The sequence below is a fragment of the Scyliorhinus canicula genome, chromosome 11 (genome assembly GCF_902713615.1).
Source record: "Scyliorhinus canicula chromosome 11, sScyCan1.1, whole genome shotgun sequence".
Taxonomy (NCBI): domain Eukaryota; kingdom Metazoa; phylum Chordata; class Chondrichthyes; order Carcharhiniformes; family Scyliorhinidae; genus Scyliorhinus; species Scyliorhinus canicula.
Window position 1 is genome coordinate 822266 of NC_052156.1, and position 13619 is coordinate 835884.

At 50.4% G+C, this 13619-nt stretch overlaps 1 protein-coding gene across 4 annotated transcripts in view; it reads right to left on the reverse strand.

Moving 5' to 3' along the window:
- LOC119973698 (6-phosphofructo-2-kinase/fructose-2,6-bisphosphatase 4-like) overlaps nt 1-13619 on the reverse strand; it is a 117077-nt gene that overhangs the window by 67397 nt on the left and 36061 nt on the right. For 3 of the 4 annotated variants that reach the window (XM_038812074.1, XM_038812075.1, XM_038812076.1), the window contains exons 2-5: nt 11903-12028; nt 3611-3707; nt 3449-3515; nt 1106-1180 (exon numbers count right to left, since the gene is read on the reverse strand). In XM_038812074.1, coding sequence (XP_038668002.1) covers nt 1106-1180; nt 3449-3515; nt 3611-3707; nt 11903-12028 — 365 coding nt within the window. Of the gene's footprint in view, nt 1-1105; nt 1181-3448; nt 3516-3610; nt 3708-11902; nt 12032-13619 lie in introns of those variants that run through there. The other variant, XM_038812077.1, reaches the window with a different exon arrangement.

The window sequence follows — 13619 nt, forward strand, 5'->3', positions numbered from 1 at the left end:
AGAGTGAGAAAGGACAGAGTGCATTTCACAATTAATAGAGAATATCTGGGTCTGAGCAAAGGCAGATCCAGTGGCTGATGTCAGCTCATGTGTGGTAAACTTTACTAGATAAATGCAGCATATTTTTCCTCTCCTAGGTTCACAGTCAACAATGCATTAACTTGAAGAACTGAACCATAAAGTAAGAAAATGGTAAAATACAGAAAAATATAAAAAGGCAGCAGGAAGCTAAGGGCATGTCACAGAGGGGAGAGTGGCTGCGAACAGATGAGGACTGCTGACAACATGGAAAAGACGGATGCATCAGCTCGATTGGAGCATTATCAACCATGGGCAAGTTGTACAGTGCAGGATCCCGCATCACTCTGCAAGAAATAGTATCATATTCATATCCATTCCATTCTTTCTGTTGACAACCTGAGCTTTCTGATGCAGTACATAATAATAATAATCGCTTATTGTCACAAGTAGGCTTCAGTGAAGTTACTGTGAAAAGCCCCTAGTCGCCACATTCCGGCGCCTGTTCGGGGAGGCTGGTACGGGAATTGAACCCACGCTGCTGGCATTGTTCTGCATTACAAGCCAGCTGTTTAGCCCACTTGTTTATGGGACGTGGGCGTCACAGGCTGCCAACATTTATTGGGGCCAACATTTATTGCCCATCCCTAATTGCTCTTGAGGGGGCAGTGAACAGTCAACCACATTGCTGTGGGTCTGGAGTCACATGTAGGCCAGACCAGGTAAGGACGGCAAATTTCCTTCCCGAAAGGACATTAGTGACCCAGATGGGTTTTTACGACAATGGTTTCATGGTCATCTTTACAGTTTTAATTTCAGGTTTCTACTGAATTCAAATGTCACCATCTGCCCTGGCAGGTTTCGAACACGAGTCTCCAGAGCTGTACTCTGCGTCTCTAGTTGATTAGTCCAGTGACAATAACACTACACCACCCTGAGCAGCACACAATTTGAATAAATATGGTAAAATTTAGGCGATAAATGTAACATATTTCTCCCCTCATAGGTTCACAGCTCAACAGCATGAAATAGGCTGGCCTTGCAATGCCATCAGGCAGTGTTAATCCAGCAATCACTGCAAACTAACCTTGTATCCATTCTGTTCTGCAAAGTTGAGAATGGTTTCCCTCCGTTCCCGTGTCGTGTTTGTGGCATCAAAGACCTGTTTGGAGATTATTAGAAATAATTTCAGCAGGTAAGGAGATGGGGGCTTGCTGGTAGATGGGAGGAACCAGTCCCTAATGCACAAAGCAATAGCTGATTTTCAATTCAACCAATAAAAGGGGGCTGGAGTCCATGACTTGCCAAGACTTGTTGCAACCCATTGAACCCTTTTCACTGTTCAGATAGAGCAAACAGTTTCAGATCTTGCTAACTTGACTGAAAAGAATTCTCATCTGCTCTTCGATATTTTTCCAACAATATTTAATCCACTACCTCTACTCATTAATCCATTCACCAGAGGGAACTTTTCCCCGTTATTTACTCAATCAAAACCACCCATCTTCTTGAAAATCTCTGTAAGGTCACATCTTAACCAAGAACAATCCTAAGTTTTCCAAAATTTCCTCATAACTGAAGTCGCTCATCCCTGGTAACATCTAAACTTTCTGGGCACAATTCCTCCCCCGCATTCCGCCCGGCACACCTCCTCATTACCTGGAGAATAGCGGAAGAGCTCCGAAACGGTGTATGTGCCGGCCGCCGAATGGAGCGCAATTCTACTGACCCGTGGCACCTAACACGATGTGGTTCACACCCTCGCTGGGAATGAAGCAGTTGAGGATATTTAAAAGAACATATAAATATGCTCAGCCCATCTAAAGCCAGAGTCTTCCAGCTCCCGGAATTCTCCGCCCAGACAGGCACAGCACGAGGCCAGCGGGAATCATTACTGGTCTCCATGAAATGGTGATGATCACATGTGGGGGGAGCTCAGAGGCCATTGGAGCTTCTGGGTGGTCACGGACAGGGCAGAGCAGTCCCCTCGTACTGCCCCGGTACCCTGCAGTTTGGTAGTTTGCCTGAGTGCTAAGGGGCACTGCCAAGGGGTGGGACCTGATCGAGTAGGATGTTGAAGGGGGGGAAATGAAATGGGGGAGGGGCCTTTGGCGACCCCATAGTGGGCGCTGGTACCAGCGATGGTTGGGGGGGGGTGGGTGCACAGATCTGATATCGGTGAGTCGTGGGGTCTCTGCTGGTGCTTTAGGGTGTCTGGAAATTGGGACACCCTTTAAAAACGGTGTCTGATCTCAGGTGTCTGACCTTTCCTTTCCCAGTGGAAACCTCCCCAGGCTCCAAATAAATGACTAAGTGTGGGCGGTGTTATGGGAGCGGCATTTTCAGAACCCCAAAATGTATCATGGAGTTCAACCAACCTCTCCCTTTAATGTATTGTTGCTTTTGAAGCACATGGTTTGTTCCCCAGGTGTGGTATTACAATTATGGACACGTGGGTTTTTAAACACAAAACAATGTTGATTCCATGAATTCAACTTAACCTTTTTACATAAACATTGGATCCCTAAACACCCCTTACTTCAAAGATAACCCCGAAAATAATACAACACTAAATAATCCCTCAAAATGTTCCTTCAAACCTCCAAAAGACTTAACACCTTTCAACAGAAACATATCAGGTTAAAGACATTACTATTATGAGTTTAAATCATCCTAATGATTCAGAGATAGTCGTTCCTGGCAGAGATCACAGCAGATCCAGCTCACTGCAAACACAGACCCACCCAAGCTATTTTTCTTCAATTCCTTAAAAATCAGCTCATTTAACACATGTTCATTTAAACTGTTGATCAGGCTCAAGGGAGGTTAATTTTTTATTTCCAATTAAGGGGCAATTTAGCGTGGCCAACCACCTAACCAGCGCATCTTTGGGTTGTGGGGGTGAAACCCACGCAGACACGGGGAGAATGTGTAAACTCCACACAGACAGTGACCTTGAGCCATGATCGAACCTGGGACCTCAGCGCGATAGACCCAGTGCTAACCACTGCGCCACCGTGCTGCCCTTCTCGGGAGGTTAATGATCTATCCTGCCCCAATGTACATCACAACGGTTCTCACCTGAACACTCTGCTAGAATATCAAGGCAGAAGCCTACCTCATAAGGAGGATTGTGTCTCTGGGTTGAAAGGTTATCAGCAGCACTGAAAAATCACCAAACTGTCAGAAGTGCTAAACTGGGGTTTGTCTGGCTCTTCTGGTGTCTTGGATAATTCTGGAGATCCTTCAGTACCATCAAGAACAGTAGGGAGGACTCAGTTTCCTGAACAATATCACCAGGCAAACATTAACTGGTCATTCATCACATTTCAATTCCTTGGATCTTGCTGTGTGAATGGCGCTCATTGCACAAGGTCAAAGTACACAAAGCGCTTTCTGCGCAACTCAATCAAGCACCATGTCCACTTACTGCCACTTGTCCTCCTTCCTTATCGAGATATTTCTTCACATCATTCATGGCAGTTGATGCACATTGTCTGCAGACAGAAAGACAGCAGGCAATCAATCGAATGTGGTTGATAAACAGCAGACACACGTGATATTAAGGGACTGCAATCCCAATAAGCATTACCTTCGGATTTGCAAACCTTCTTCATTGTCAGGCAGGAAAAACTCAAAGGATTTATAGGTCTTCACCAGGTCACGTCGATACTGCCCAACATTAAATGCTGTGAAATAGAAGTTACCCAATTAGACTCCACCTATCAATGGATCACTGCACTGTGAAAATGTGTTAAACCACTCAAATAATATTTCAGAGTTTTGATGTGAAACTTCGTAAGCAAACACTCAAAATTAGTACCGTGGTCCCAAAACTTACAGCAAGGTAATCTCTTACACCAAGGAGAAAATGCTGGGAAATCTCAGCAGGTCTGGCAGCATCTGTATGGAGAGAAAAGAGCTAACGTTTAGAGTCCGATGACCCTTTGTCAAAGTCCAGGTACATCTGGACTCGAAACGTTAGCTCTTTTCTCTCCCTACAGATGCTGCCAGACCTGCTGAGGTTTCCCAGCATTTTCTTTTTGGTTTCAGATTCCAGCATCCGCAGGAATTTGCTTTTAACTCTTACACAGCAGATATCAGATATGAAACTCAAATTCAATTAAAGGGAAGGGAAGGCAGGGGGGATGGGGTGGGGGGGGGGGGGTTCCTGAAAGGATTGGTGAGTTATGCATTACACGGGGAGTAATGCCGTGCACGGTGAGTAATGCCCTGCACGGGGAGTAATGCCGTGCATGGTGAGTAATGCCCTGCACGGTGAGTAATGCCCTGCACGGGGAGTAATGCCCTGCATGGTGAGTAAAGCCCTGCACGGGGAGTAATGCCCTGCACGGTGAGTAATGCCCTGCACGGTGAGTAATGCCCTGCACGGGGAGTTACGCCCTACACGGGGAGTAATGCCCTACACGGGGAGTAATGCCCTGCACGAGGAGTAATGCCCTACACGAGGAGTAATGCCCTGCACGGTGAGTAATGCCCTGCACGGGGAGTAATGCCCTACACGAGGAGTAATGCCCTACACGAGGAGTAATGCCCTGCACGGGGAGTAATGCCCTGCACGAGGAGTAATGCCCTGCACGGTGAGTAATGCCCTGCACGGTGAGTAATGCCCTGCACGGTGAGTAATGCCCTGCACGGGGAGTAATGCCCTGCACGGGGAGTAATGCCCTACACGGGGAGTAATGCCCTGCACGGGGAGTAATGCCCTGCACGGTGAGTAATGCCCTGCACGGGGAGTAATGCCCTGCACGGGGAGTAATGCCCTACACGGGGAGTAATGCCCTGCACGGGGAGTAATGCCCTGCACGGTGAGTAATGCCCTGCACGGGGAGTAATGCCCTGCACGGGGAGTAATGCCCTACACGAGGAGTAATGCCCTACACGAGGAGTAATGCCCTGCACGGTGAGTAATGCCCTGCACGGGGAGTAATGCCCTGCACGGTGAGTAAAGCCCTGCATGGGGAGTAATGCCCTGCACGGTGAGTAATGCCCTGCACGGGGAGTAATGCCCTGCACGGTGAGTAAAGCCCTGCATGGGGAGTAATGCCCTACACGGGGAGTAATGCCCTACACGGGGAGTAATGCCCTGCACGAGGAGTAATGCCCTACACGAGGAGTAATGCCCTGCACGGTGAGTAATGCCCTGCACGGGGAGTAATGCCCTACACGAGGAGTAATGCCCTACACGAGGAGTAATGCCCTGCACGGGGAGTAATGCCCTGCACGAGGAGTAATGCCCTGCACGGTGAGTAATGCCCTGCACGGTGAGTAATGCCCTGCACGGGGAGTAATGCCCTGCACGGGGAGTAATGCCCTACACGAGGAGTAATGCCCTACACGAGGAGTAATGCCCTGCACGGGGAGTAATGCCCTGCACGGGGAGTAATGCCCTGCACGGTGAGTAATGCCCTGCACGGGGAGTAATGCCCTGCACGGGGAGTAATGCCCTGCACGGGGAGTAATGCCCTGCACGGGGAGTAATGCCCTGCACGGGGAGTAATGCCCTGCACGAGGAGTAATGCCCTGCACGGGGAGTAATGCCCTGCACGGGGAGTAATGCCCTGCACGGTGAGTAATGCCCTGCACGGTGAGTAATGCCCTGCACGGTGAGTAATGCCCTGCACGGGGAGTAATGCCCTGCACGGGGAGTAATGCCCTGCACGGTGAGTAATGCCCTGCACGGTGAGTAATGCCCTGCACGGGGAGTAATGCCCTGCACGGGGAGTAATACCCTGCACGGTGAGTAATGCCCTGCACGGGGAGTAATGCCCTGCACGGGGAGTAATGCCCTGCACGGGGAGTAATGCCCTGCACGGGGAGTAATGCCCTGCACGGGGAGTAACGCCCGGAACGGGGAATAATGCCCTACACGGTGAGTAATGCTCTGCACGGTGAGTAATGCCCTGCACGGTGAGTAATGCCCTGCACGGGGAGTAATGCTCTGCACGGGGAGTAATGCTCTGCACGGGGAGTAATGCCCTGCACGGGGAGTAATGCCCTGCACGGGGAGTAATGCTCTGCACAGGGAGTAATGCCCTGCACGGTGAGTAATGCCCTGCACGGGGAGTAATGCCCTGCACGGTGAGTAATGCCCTGCACGGGGAGTAATGCCCTGCACGGGGAGTAATGCTCTGCATGGTGAGTAATGCCCTGCACGGTGAGTAATGCCCTGCACGGGGAGTAATGATCTGCACGGTGGGTTACGCTCTGCACGGTGAGTAATGCCCTGCACGGGGAGTAATGCCCTGCAAGGGGAGTAATGCCCTGCACGGGGAGTAATGCCCTGCACGGGGAGTAATGCCCTGCACGGGGAGTAATGCCCTGCACGGTGAGTAATGCCCTGCACGGTGAGTAAAGCCCTGCACGGGGAGTAATGCCCTGCACGGGGAGTAATGCCCTGCATGGTGAGTAATGCCCTGCACGGTGAGTAATGCCCTGCACGGTGAGTAAAGCCCTGCACGGGGAGTAATGCCCTGCACGGGGAGTAATGCCCTGCACGGTGAGTAAAGCCCTGCACGGGGAGTAATGCCCTGCACGGGGAGTAATGCCCTGCACGGGGAGTAATGCCCTGCACGGTGAGTAATGCCCTGCACGGGGAGTAATGCCCTGCACGAGGAGTATTGCCCTGCACGGGGAGTAATGCCCTGCACGGGGAGTAATTCCCTGCACGGGGAGTAATGCCCTGCACGGGGAGTAATGCCCTGCACGGGGAGTTATGAAAATATGCTGAGCAATACAGACTTTAAAGGGACCACTTTCCAGCTGTGGGATGTAGAGTTCACTGATTTCATCCAGAGTAAATATGCATAAATCTCAATTACCTCAAAGATCCAAAAGTGAGGCTCAAAAGTTGGTTTAGGAGAAATGGATTTGAATTCATGGGTTATTAGCTGGGACCTGAGTCCTGGCAAATCGCATAACTAGGGCTGTAGATAGGGCTTTAAACTGAATAATGGGGTTCAATCAATAGGGGGGAGGCAGTGTCGTGCGGCCAGGGACCGGTTGGTTTCAGATCTTTATCTTACAGATGTCTAGCTTAATGCCCATGTTCCCTCGGTAATGGTGATAACTTGGGGCTCTCCTCCCACTCTCCTCCACACTGGGTTCACCGCTCTGCTCCACACTGGGTTCACCGCTCTGCTCCACACTGGGTTCACCGCTCTGCTCCACACTGGGTTCACCGCTCTGCTCCACACTGGGTTCACCGCTCTGCTCCACACTGGGTTCACCGCTCTGCTCCACACTGGGTTCACCGCTCTGCTCCACACTGGGTTCACCGCTCTGCTCCACACTGGGTTCACCGCTCTGCTCCACACTGGGTTCACCGCTCTGCTCCACACTGGGTTCACCGCTCTGCTCCACACTGGGTTCACCGCTCTGCTCCACACTGGGTTCACCGCTCTGCTCCACACTGGGTTCACCGCTCTGCTCCACACTGGGTTCACCGCTCTGCTCCACACTGGGTTCACCGCTCTGCTCCACACTGGGTTCACCGCTCTGCTCCACACTGGGTTCACCGCTCTGCTCCACACTGGGTTCACCGCTCTGCTCCACACTGGGTTCACCGCTCTGCTCCACACTGGGTTCACCGCTCTGCTCCACACTGGGTTCACCGCTCTGCTCCACACTGGGTTCACCGCTCTGCTCCACACTGGGTTCACCGCTCTGCTCCACACTGGGTTCACCGCTCTGCTCCACACTGGGTTCACCGCTCTGCTCCACACTGGGTTCACCGCTCTGCTCCACACTGGGTTCACCGCTCTGCTCCACACTGGGTTCACCGCTCTGCTCCACACTGGGTTCACCGCTCTGCTCCACACTGGGTTCACCGCTCTCCTCCACACTGGGTTCACCGCTCTCCTCCACACTGGGTTCACCGCTCTGCTCCACACTGGGTTCACCGCTCTGCTCCACACTGGGTTCACCGCTCTGCTCCACACTGGGTTCACCGCTCTGCTCCACACTGGGTTCACTTCTCTGCTCCACACTGGGTTCACCGCTCTGCTCCACACTGGGTTCACCGCTCTGCTCCACACTGGGTTCACCGCTCTGCTCCACACTGGGTTCACCGCTCTGCTCCACACTGGGTTCACCGCTCTGCTCCACACTGGGTTCACCGCTCTGCTCCACACTGGGTTCACCGCTCTCCTCCACACTGGGTTCACTGCTCTGCTCCACACTGGGTTCACTGCTCTTCTCCACACTGGGTTCACCGCTCTGCTCCACACTGGGTTCACCTGGTGAGTCATAACCAGGTACCTGTGCACTGGTGAATCATAACCAGGTACCTGTGCACTGGCGAATCATAACCAGGTACCTGTGCACTGGTGAACCATAACTAGGCTGTAGACAGTGGGGCGGGGCCTTTATTTATAAAGTTAAAGAAAAAGGACACCAGATAATTACAACTTTAAGAGATTTGCAACTAAACCTCCCTGGTGCAGATCATTACGATCGGCAGTGTTTATGAACACATTCACGTGTGTAGCCATCTAAGATGGCCACCTGCAAAGGACCATGGGAATTATGGCCAACCCAGGACTCAGACAGATACACAGCCTATGTGTATCTGAAACACAGGTAACCAGGCCTGATCGAAACCCCTGCCCGTTTGCATTTTAATGGCCCATTTTCCCAGGACAAAAGGACTCCAATCAAGCAACCGGTACAGCCACAGACTGATCGGCGCCACTCCCCTTACTCAGAAAGCCCCACTGCCAAGGTCAACGACTGCTAAGAACCCGCCCAGCTACCAAGGTACCCGCCGCTTTATTGGTCGAAATCGAAGACGGTGATCAGAGCCCTGTGGAACTATTTGGTCCAAGGTTAAGGACCGCCCCAAAGAGCGCAAAATCCCAGAGGCCTAAAAGAGGGCACAGCCATGTGTTTTATCTCTTTTGGATCCGGCCTGTGCCAATTTAATCGTAGCAGGAACAGCCAGCCAAGTTCAAGACCAACGATCGCTACCTGATGGATGAGCCCAGCAGAGACAGAGCCACTTTCTTCGAACCAGCCAAGTGAAATCCAGATAAAGGCCTTATCCATCTGCACAGTGCCGGTCGCCCTGAAGTTAAGTATAGGTTATAGTAGCTGATAGGTGTAGTTTAACTTGTAGTAGATATTGTGTTTGCATGTCGACGTAACTCTTGTGTATGTAAATAAATGATCTTTTGAACTACCTAACTGGTTGTGTTGTCATTTGATCGATATAAGGGAAGGCTTGTGGTTCACCAACATTATTAATAGAGAACATTATTGGCAAACTTTGACAGGACTCGATTAGAAGTGACTTTCTCACTCTGAGAGAATCCACAAACTTTGAATCTAATTGCGAGAAAGAGAAAGAACCACAAATGCAAGTCCCATATCGACCAAATACCCGAATTTCGGAAGTGTGTACTAACCCGCATGCGTAACGAACAGGAAGAGTAAGGTAAACTCGTTAGAATTGTGTACAACTATCGAGGGATTGTGAGCCGGAAAATAGCTTAAGCCATACCCCCTGTTCAAATCGGCGCCTTATTTCCCTGTCCCAAATTAAAAGTAGAGAAAGAGATAAGAGAAGTTATGCCACTAAAGCAATGGAAAGATTGATGAATCCACAGGAACCCGAAATCGCAGCAACCAACAGAGCAGAGCAATGCCCCATATGGGAGGAAGAGTTAAGGAAATACTTAAAGGGGAAAGGATGGCCCCTCTGGTCGAATTTTTGCGCTAATGATGAGTCAGGTCCAGGAAAGATAGGACAGACTTGGTGGGAGAACCTGAGCAAGGTCCACAAGAAAAATGTAGGGAAAGTCAGAAAGCCGATGGCAATAATGTCCTGTTTGGCACAGTTGCGAGGCACAGAGGAGGTTGTGAAGACGCTCCGTAGGCAGTTAATTGACAAGGAAGAAAAGAACGAGGGAAACAGTAATGAAAGCGAGAAGATAATTGAGCAACTCCAGGAACAGTTAGCAGCTAAGGATAAGGAAATGGCCGATGTAAAACGTGCACATCAATCTTGTCTAGTTCACCTTAGTAGATTCCAGACCCAGTACGATAAAGCCTACCAAGATACACAGCACGCAGACCTGGTAAGAGAGGAAACAGAACAACAGGTCGCCCAGCTAACTAGCAAATGTGAAGATTCAAAAGCAGCTTTGAGAGCGCTCCACAGCTCTACTGAGGAACAGAGGCAGAGTACCGTTGACCATGCTAAATGCCGATAGAAGATAGAAAAGTCACAGTCGCTACTCTCAGCACAGAATGGCTTCAGGTACACTTTCGGGCAGGATTTAGATGAGGAAGATGCTCCCGATTGGCAGAGTTAAACGAAAGCACCTAAAGATACGTAGAGGACATGGGAAATCAAAATCGAGCCCCCCACGCCCCAAAAAGAAAAGCACCCGCACCACCGACTGCACAGGCAGCACACCCCCCCCACTCACAATTCGACTCCCATGAATCTGGTTACCACACAACGCAAGTCATTGGATCAGGATGAGCCTGATATCGTTTACACCACCCCATTATCCATAAATCCAATTAAGAGAAGCTTGCACGAAAAGTAGTCCATTCCAGCCCACCGCAGACCCGCACAGCTTCTTTGAGGAGGCGCGCCAACAAAAAGTTATGTACGTCCTAGATGAGAGAGAGGAAGTGAAGCTAATAGTTATGAGCCTTAGCCAGCCCATAAGATCAGCTTTGCCAGAACCCCAAAATGTAGCAAGGGGAGCCCTACAGGAAATGAAAAAAGCCATATTAGATGCCATCGGGTATAGCAAAGGAGATCCAGTCAAGGGTTTAAATCACTGCAGGCAGAAGAAGGGAGAGCATCCGACCGCATCTGCGGGTCGCCTACAAATTCATTTCATGGCAGTCTACGGAGAATTGAACCACGCACACCTAAATGAGGAGGATACCACTAAATGGTCCCGCACCTTAGTCTCGCATGCCACAGACGCAGGTCAAAAGGCTTGTGTAAACTGTAGCCATCTGGGATGGCCACTTACAACCAGGAACAGGGAAGGTCGCAAAGCATAGTGGGAAAAATGGACAATGCGAGATTCAGGCAGGCTCAGAGCTCTGGAAATGTATATTTGCGAGTGAGGAATCCAGACGGTATCGAAACCCCCAACCGATTAGCATTTTGATGGCCCATCCCCGCCAAAGGACTGGTACTTGAGCGATCGATACAAACTTAGACCTTTCAATGCCACTCCCTGTACTCGGGAAGCATAAACAACAGGGCCAATGACCGCTTAGGATACGCCCAAGGCACCCGCCCTTTTATTGGTTCGAATTGAACACAGTGATCAGGAATTACCCAATTAGTGGGGTCCAAACTGAAAAACCGCCCAAAAGAGCACGAAAACCCCCAAGGATAAAAAGAGAGACCACCATGTGTTCGGCCTCTCTTGGACCTGGCGCTCCGGCAACGTGAAATACAGATAAAGGCCTTATCCATTTGCACAGTGCCGGTCGCCCTGAAGTTAAGTACAGGTTATTATAGCTGATAGGTGTAGTTTAACTTGTAGTACATATTGTGTTTGCATGTTGAGATAACTCTCGTGTATGTAAATAAACCATCTTTTGGACTAACTAACTGGTTGTGTGGTCATTTGATCGAGATAAGGGAAGGCTTGTGGTTCACCAACATTATTAATACAGCAACACGTGGAAGCAACTCTCTGTGCCAGATATTCCTATGGATATTTACTGTGATCCATACACCCTATAGATTCATTTTGTGAAATAAAATAATGCCCAGCAGTCCTGTGTAAAATTATAATCCTACCTGTTCATTGGTGTTGGTCATCCTCATCGATGATACATTTTTCAGCAGGTTATTCAGTCAGATAGGCCACATGTGGGAACTTACCTTTAGTAGGAACCCCAATCCAGTTGAAATAACGAGTGAGTTTCTTTGATATGTAGGTTTTCCCCCTGGCAGGCAGACCAACCATTACAATGAGTGAGGGCGAGTTTGTCAGGTGTGGTATCCATACTAGAATTAAAACAGAGCATATGTTTATTGGTCAAAACGCAACACATAATAACTTCAAATCCCATCTATTTACAAGATTAATAAGTAACTGGATGTTTGAAACCCAACAATAAGCGATTGGCAGTATGAAGTGACTGGGTAAGTTGTTTGATTCCCTCTATAAATGATGTCCCCAGTGCATGTGCAGGTTGGCCGGCACCAACCCGCGCATGCGTGGTTGCCATCCTCCCCGCGGCTGCCCCGCAAGAAGATGTCGGATGGATCTTGCGGAGAAAAGGAGGTCCTCCTTCAGAGAGGCCAGCCCGCCGATCGGTGGGCACCGATCGCGGGCCAGACCCCTTTTGAGCGCCCCCCCCGGTGCAGGATCCCCCCTCCCCCCCCACAGGCCGCCCCCCCAGCGTTCCCGTGCTGTTCCCGCCAGCAGCAACCAGGTGTGGATGGCGCCGGCAGGAACCTGTCGTGTTGGGCAGGCCGTTCGGCCCGTCCGGGCCGGATAATCGCCGCTCGCCCGTTACAAACGGCGAGAGGCGATTCTCCCAGCAGCCAGCCGTGAATCTCGCCGCACCGGTTTGTGGGGGGGGTGGGAGAATCACGTGCGGGTGCCGGGGCGGCATGGCAGAACTCGCTCGGCGCCCCGGCGATTCTCCCACCCGACGTGGGGGGGGGGAGAATTCCGCCCACAAAAACAAATGCCTTTAAAATCCGAACTGGGGTCAAGGAAGGTTGTGTAACAGCCCCAAGACTATTTATAATCTACCTGACTGTTCACCTCTGGGACCAGTATAAAATACCATCCAGCTGGGAAACTCTTTAACCTCAGTCACTTCCGTGCCAAAACTAAACTGACCACCATAGACACACATGATCTACAGTTCACAGCAGTGTCTGCACCACACTTGCAGCAGTCTCGACCTCGTCAATTCTGAATGCCAGAAACTCGGCCTGTCCATGAATGTTGCCAAAACAAAACTCATATCAACCCAGACCCAGTCAGTCAAATATTTCACCTCCCATATATGCTGAAGGAGACACTGACCTACTTTGGCGGCCACCTATCTCAAAAGGCCACAACTGATGATCCAACACAGATCAGCTGTACCAGTTCAGCCTGCTCCAAACTACAGCAACTAGTGTTAACAACAGGCCCGGCAGATCAACAGAGCAGCTGCCCTCACTACTCCCATACTGAAGTGAGAACTGCACCAATAGATAAACTCCATCAACAATTAGAACATAGAACAGTACAGCACAGAACAGGCCCTTCGGCCCTCGATGTTGTGCCGAGCCATGATCACCCTACTCAAACCCACGTATCCACCCTATACCCGTAACCCAACAACCCCCCCCCCTTAACCTTACTTTTTAGGACACTACGGGCAATTTAGCATGGCCAATCCACCTAATTCTCTCCCACATCCTCCAGATTCAATTCAAAGACCTTCAAACAAAAGCTAATGTTCTTCTAGAAGCCACTTTCCTGATCCTTCAGGCAAAACCCCTGCAAAATCAACTTTGATCAACTGGACACTGCATCAGGATGGCCGAGACTATCAGTGCAATGGAAATAGCTGAACAAATTTAATACCTTTTT